Here is a 7569-nt window from a genome sequence, read left to right on the forward strand (position 1 = left end):
CAATGTTTGCACCTGACCCAGCTATATTCAGCCACTCGAGAGAAGACGAGAGCAACTCCGTGAGGCTGTAAGCCGCAATGACTGGGATAAGCCGGCTTATATTTATCAACAAAAGTGTGCGAAGCTGTGAAATGGCAGTGGTAAATTCCCACCATTGTCTCAGACTGAACCTTTAGCTCCGCAGTAAACTTGCTCCTTGGCATTTACCCATTTACCTCAAGGGTCGTTTGTTCGATGGGATAACTATTAAGGTATTACCCCAGGTAGAGAAAACATTGTAAAAATGTAGTGCCCATATTTATTTACACTTTTAAAATCTTAAGAAAATCCATCCATATATTTCTATTTACTTTCGAAATAAGTTTTTTAAAAGTTAATTCTTAATTTATCACAGCATGAATTTTAATTGCCTGTGAAAAATGTTATTATTCCATGTTCTGAGAAAATGAGTAAAGCAATCAAAAGCTAAAGCTAGTGACAAATATAGTCATGACACGCTTGAAATATTCAATGAGTATACCTGTTGCTTGAATTAAAGCATTATGTGCCTTTGGCGTAGATATTTAATTCAAAATATGGAGAAAAGCTAATCTGAAAAATATCTTATTCCAAAAAAATGTGAGCGAACCTTTCAGAAAACATTTGCTTCCATTTTACAAGAGGGTTCTCCTTATTAACTAATTTGTTTAAAGTTGAAAAGATGGCTCAACATTTAGTTCAGTACTTATACAATTTTATGTAGTTGGATGAATTTAAAAATCTAGAGTAAAATAATACTGATCAATATAAACAATTTTCAACAGATGCCTTTTCATTTTTAAAACTTGATGTTTTCGAAAGGAAGAATTCAAGAGCAGGCTAAATTTTAGAAAACAAACCGACTAGATTTTAGAATCTATTTACGCAACTATTAATAACCTGTTTTGGTCAATTCTTAATGAATACTGTGTATGGATACTAATACATACTTTCCTATAAACTGGATGATTGACCAGCGACAGTTGGCAATGATGGAATGAAGGTAGCCAAAAGCAGTGGTTATTGACTCGCAATGAATGAGTGAAGCCTGGTACATGAATGGGTTGCTAGGAAACCACCTCAACAAGCTCAGGGTTGGTCTATCTGTAAAGCAACTCATCTCTTGCAACAGCAACTGTGCAGAATCGTTGTCACAGACAACATTTTGAAGTGTCTTCAATTGAAAAACATTTATCTATTTTGTTTCAATGTAAATTTTGTATTTGGCACATGAGAAATATTCGGAGATCGAACTATCATGTTTACATTAATAAAACAAAAGTATTCATACTTTTATTTGGTTGGGAAAATGGTCCAACATGTTTCCCATAGGATAAATGTAGTATATTTTTGAAAAATCCAAAGTGCAAAATATTAAATTTTGTATAGTACCGGTAAATAGATTGCCAAAGAAAACTTGATACTGGTAAATTACATTTAAAACTACTGCTGATTTTAGCTTTAAAAAATATATCTGCTAATCTAGACGATAGTAACATAAAAATTGTCAATACTTTGCTGTAGTTTTATAGAGATTATAGATTTAGAGCTAGTGTAATAATTAAAAAACAAACATTTGTGATAGAATGGTGAAATGAATAATTTGAGTCTCTGTTATCTAGGCATCTAACGTATTCATTCAAATGTCATTCATCAAGAAACTTTTGCAGCTTCCTTGTTTCAAATTATCTCACAACTTTACTGTTGTTAAGCTCCTAACAAGAACTCGATACGCTTGTTTTAGCCATTTGTGTTTCATCTGTTTAATTAACTGTGTAACTCAGTCGTAATCAAGTGTAACTTTTTAAGCGTTAAAAATTATAAAAGGTGATATTCTGGAATCATAGATTTACGTTAGACCAAATGGTAAATTTATTTAAATTATATACTTGGGTACAATATGTAGAGGGTGGGCAAAAAGTCAGTATACCCACTGCTGCAAAATTTCACCAGCCCCATACCGTAGTATAGGGAGTCTGGAGAGCGACAAGATGGCAAATACAAAGTGTTTTCACTATTGAGGAGCATCTGGTGGCTTGTGTTGGGGATCGTGAACTTCCAAGAAGTAGAAAAACTATGGATGAACTGATGGAAAGCATTGTTGTACGTTTTGGAAAACTGTCACCAAATCAAAAAACTTTGTTGATAAGTCATATCAACAAACATGATGTCAACAAACAGTCATGATGTTGGCAAACAAAGCTTTTGGAACGGGAAGTGTTCTTATGCTCCTTGTAGTGAGAGGCCAAGCACTCGTGTTGATGTTGAGGAGTCAATTCAGCGATCGCCAATGAAATCAACGTGTTAACGTTCAGCAGAGTTAGACGTTCCACGGTCGACTATGAGAGTTTATATTCTAAAAGATTTGTTGGAAAGGATGAATCAACGGTAATGATGCCGAATCAAACTGTGCTTTGACAATGGTGGGATGCACACAGATGTTTTGGATCCCTAATAATTTAAACATTGTAAAATGAAAAAAAGAGTTGAAATATTAATGTTCTACGGTACTGTACTTAACACTTGATTTATTTATTTACTCCCCCAGTGATAAAGACTTTTCACCCACCCTGTACATCTCACAAGCGGCAATGATTGTCGTGCCTTAGTGCAATTTTTTAAGAGGTCAACAGTTTTGACTAACACTGGTTTGCTTATTGTCATACTACAAATAAATTCCTTTTCATTCCGTCTGATATCAAGCTAAGGATTAAGAGAAACAGTTTTTAGTTTTAACTGAATTAATTGTGAAAATCACAACAGATGACCCATGCTGCTCCGAACCGTTGAAATAAACATCATATAATGATAAAACACTTTATGATTTCGATGAATTGTAGGTTAGTTGATTGATTTAGTTTTAAGCCTAGTGACACCATTCAATGTATGTGACTGTATGCCATATGAATAAAGATATTTTTTTCATTCGTTTAATTTCATTTCAAGGTATGGAATTTGATCCCTAGTGGGCAAAATATTACCACACAGTAGCAACATACCAATGGGCAAAGAGTGAATTTTAAAGAGAATATTTTGAAGGTAGCCTAATAGGAAGATCATAGAACAGGAGGGAGAAAATGTGCATATCAAATCCATTAAATTAGTTTGTAGGTTTAAGATTATTTACAGCATTTCCAATACGTATACCAATATTAACGAGCGTAAAACTCAAAATTAAATTTTTTATTGAAAAACTAACTATAGGTCGGCCGCTTAGAAAACGACCTCCTCCAGCATTGGTTTAGCATTAGCGCTCAGGTCGTTTTCTAAGCGGCCGAACTATAGTATATAATTTGATTTTGTTTGAACACAAAAATTACCAAACCACAGCAATATTAGAAACCAGATTCCTGAGATTCATTTTTCAACCAAAAATAGTTGTACAGAGCCAGCAATATTTATAGTAAAGATTCTTTCAACAGGTGGAAAACTCTCTGTCAACGTATGAGCCACACGCTTGCGTTGTTGTCTACTCCATCGTGAACCGAGCCTCCTTCAAAGTTTCCGAGGATATCCTCAACTACTTGTGGAGGGAAAGTTATACCAAAGACAAGAGTGTCATCGTAGTGGGCAACAAAGCTGACCTGGCGAGGTCAAGGGTCATAACTGCCAACGGTAAGTGGAGGGAATAAACAATGTGTTGATGCAATTACTTAAGATGAAATCTTTATAAAATCCAATGTATGTTTGTTTGTCGTTTTTTTGTCCTTAGCTTTACCAAACCGGCCATCTGATCGTGATTAAACTTTGGAAGTTGTTCTATACACTCCCGGAAAGGTTTCTGTCCCATTCTCGCTCTAGAACTCCCTCTAGTAGCTCTGCCCCCCAGTGGCTCTGAAATTTCCCATGTTTACCTTATGTGAATTCATATTTAAATACCCCGCACCAGCAAACCAGCAGACTAAGTGAATTTCCATTTACCCGGCTTGATTTGATTTCTACCAAAATATTTCCTGAAAATTGTCAGATTAATTCCCTATATTTAACAAACATAAATTTTAGTAATTTCTTAGGTTTGCTGCTACGGGGAAGATATTGAGGAGTGTTCTCACTATCTTGTACTACATCGCTAATGCTGTAGGAAGACCCTGTGCACTGTACAAAAATGCTATGTGACCATCGCCGTTTGGGCTCTTCCTAGCTCGGTACGAGTACATTTCCGCCCCACCATACCAGAGCTAAAAGTGCACGGATGTTCCATAAGCTTGTGTCCTCCGTATCTTACTTCTCTGTGACTCAAAATTGAACACCAGTAACCGTCTATATGCAGCAACTGTTTTACAATGGTAGTCATATTTTGGTATAAAGTTAACATTTAATATACCATAGTCATAATTGATTCCATACATGATATTCATCTTTTTATACAGAGGGCAAAGCTCTAGCGGCATCACGAGACTGCAAATTCATAGAGACCTCGAGTGGTATCCAGCACAATGTGGACGAGCTGCTGGTCGGCGTCCTGAAGCAGATCCGACTGAGGGAGACTAGGGAAAAGAAGCGCGCAAAACGTGGCGTCAAGCAACTCCATGGCTCAAAGACGTCACTGTCGCTCAATATTGCTCGCGAGATCCTCCACAAGATGTGTCTCACTGACAACAAGTCCAAGTCCTGTGAGAACCTACATGTTTTGTGAGCAGAGGTCAGTTGGGTTATCTTTTGGCCTGTATTGACTGAACATATTTCATCTTTTATCTGCTCTACAAATAGGCAGACGTTTGAAGAAGACATAGAATCTAAAGTATTGTAAATTATGTTACAGTATATTCTCAACTTTTTCAGATATTCTAAATCTGACCTTTCCTGGAAGACAATCTAGTACCGTAACGCCCTCACTTAAGATTTCAAGTGTTTTAACCAAATAGCTTTTATGTCCTATTTTATTCTAGTAATTCAATTTCTCTTCTGTAGGACAGTCCGAGAAAGCCTCGTAGAGTTTATCGCATCGACCGTCAGCGTCAGACAGTCGCTCGGACCAACAACTACATTCTAAAACCACTCAACTCTTCCTTCCAATGCTTCTACTTCTTCTGTGAGGCAAGTGGTGCAGTGGCTGAGACTCAAGTTTAGGTTCTTTGAAAGATAAACACAAAGTTCTAGAGCACTCAGCGCCAATCAGCTCAAAGTAAGAACAAATACTCTGATCGGAGTAAGCAGAGGATAGGGTATGTTGGAATCATAAGTGTGTGTGACTATTTAGTATGAAACTGATGCTGTTGTTGAAGAACTATAATTGAAATTCTCTCAGAGAACATCATATTGTGCTCCTATAGCACAAAGTTTGTATATCGCTCAAATGACATGCCACATTATCAATACTTGTGTGAAACTAATCTTCTTACAAACTGTGAGACTTTATGATCTGATTCTATATTGTTTGATTAGAATCTTTTATCTCTGTTCAATCTTTTTGCAGCGCTGTCTTTAGTAAAAGTGAGGCTTTTTTCTGGTTCAAAATCAAGGCAACAGAAGGAGTAAATCTGGCTAAATCTGGCACATGTTTTATAAACTTTGCAAAGCTGAGCTTGGAACACAATTACAGCCCAAATACTCCCTTCTTTTTTATGAACTACAATTTCATCATGCATAATCGGCTCAATGTAGTAAAAAAGTATTTTTATTGAATGTTTTTGAGACCATTGTTCAGACATAACTATACAAAGTGTGGTCTATGAGCAATATACAATTTTTGGTTAACATGTTAACCAAAAACAACATTTTTTTCCGTATTGAAATATTCTGAGGATCATTTTGGGCAGCATCATTTTGTGCTCATACACCCACTTATACTTTTCAATTTATTGTAAATTTTTTTTTAATATTCTGCTCTGTGATACTTTTGCACTCCCCAAGAATAAAACCAATCTAAAAAACAGTAAAGTCTATTGTGTAACATTACGTTTTTGTTATCTTATTTGACCAATTTAAAATATTCCTCTGATAAAACATTATTGCAGCTTTTAAAATTAAAAATTTCAATGGTTGTCAGAGTCACCCTGTGCAGGACTTAATTCTATTCAAAAGACAGCGCTGTCTACTTGTTGAGGGTAAATATGCAAACATTGCTTTGTTTAAAAATCTCATCACATTAAGAATTCACATTTCATCATATTTTTTTTATTTTATATTTTATTTTAATTCAATGGAAATGGAGGTGATAATTTGTTCATATAATCCAACAGGAATGATGACAGACTTAATTTCTAGGGTTGAATTTACCCACTTAAAACTATAATTTTATGAAAAAAGATTATTGTATTATTAGATTTAACAGTGTTTTTGCTTACTTCTTTTATACTACTACTGCTGATGTAATGGGATTATAAAAAAACTATTTACTATTCCTAAGAAGTTAAGTTGTATGATTTGTATTGTAATTTACTGTAGATTTTTTACTTAGTTTGACCTTTAGACTAACCAATACAAGTAGACTTCTCATCCCATTGTAAATTTTGAAGCTTGTTTTTCGTGTCTAGTTCATGTCCGGTGACACTGATCGCTACTGTCAACAAAATTTCATTTCTATTATTTTTGGTTAATTTCATTATTTTTCTGCCTTGGTGTTTGGTTATAAAACTAGGGGACGAGTTATTGTGTTTGATTGGATCGTTTGATTTGGCTGAACAAGATTTTAAATGACTGAAATAACAATAAAAAATTGTACACAAAAGACAACCTCTACAGTGCACCAAGCAGAACAAACTATAAAATTGGCTTCAGCTGTTCCATATGGATGAGAAACTTACCATAAGGGGTACCTATGTTTTATCTTTATGGTTTACATCAGAAATTATGCTTGTTTCCACCCTCTTTACAAACTCTGATGCTTGTGATGGTTTTTAAGGCGGCGCTGGTGAAAGTAAATGATGTTTTGTTACTCTAAATAATAAACAGATGCCATAAAAACAACATTTTGTCATCTTAACTTGATATAGTCTGGGAATTTGATCCTTAAGTGATTCCAGAGGACTCGCCCGAAACATAATGTTATTATTGTTTAAACTTATTGGTAACACAGTTCATTAACTATTCTATGACTGTCAAGAGTGCAACTGCACTAGTCACTAGTCGCGGGAGTCATATCAGTCACCGCATGGGAATTGGACTTTAAATTACATCAATTCATCATCGTCAATCTTGAATATCATACTGAATGTGTCTATTGTAACGATACTTTAGACTAGACCACCTACAAATCAATTACTAAATTAGTATATTTTTCAAGGAATTAAATTGTCCCATCCTAAGTTATATAACCACAGAGAAGAAGTGTTGGATCACACTTTATATAGTTTACTATCTTGGTTGGTAGCAAAAGCACAAGTTGTTATTTCTTGTCAAGATGATAGATTGTCCCTTATCCTGTCCTTTTCTCTCTTCACGACTACCAGCATTTAGGCCGAGTACATACCAAAAGCAACCGGTGATAGCATCGCAACGGCAACTTAAGCTGCATATGAATAACACACGTAGTTTAATGGGCCTGTGTATAGGCCTACCAAAGCGACTGTGATGTGACAGCTGATTTAACGGTCACTTGACTGAGCAACG

The 7569-nt window shown here is 35.3% G+C and overlaps 1 protein-coding gene across 1 annotated transcript in view; it reads left to right on the forward strand.

Annotated features, from left to right (window-relative positions):
• The window catches only part of LOC128993762 (probable serine/threonine-protein kinase nek3), a 93761-nt gene extending 88562 nt beyond the window's left edge, over positions 1-5199 (forward strand). Inside the window, exons 8-10 of the mRNA XM_054417740.1 lie at positions 3441-3633; positions 4389-4660; positions 4930-5199. Of these exons, the coding sequence (XP_054273715.1) occupies positions 3441-3633; positions 4389-4654 (459 nt within the window). The 3' untranslated portion in view covers positions 4655-4660; positions 4930-5199. The remainder of the gene's footprint in view (positions 1-3440; positions 3634-4388; positions 4661-4929) is intronic.
• The last annotated feature ends 2370 nt before the right edge of the window (positions 5200-7569 follow it).

This window comes from Macrosteles quadrilineatus, unplaced genomic scaffold (assembly GCF_028750875.1).
Source record: "Macrosteles quadrilineatus isolate MER2022 unplaced genomic scaffold, UCM_ALF_1.0 Scaffold_5__1_contigs__length_97177068, whole genome shotgun sequence".
Taxonomy (NCBI): Eukaryota; Metazoa; Arthropoda; class Insecta; order Hemiptera; family Cicadellidae; genus Macrosteles; species Macrosteles quadrilineatus.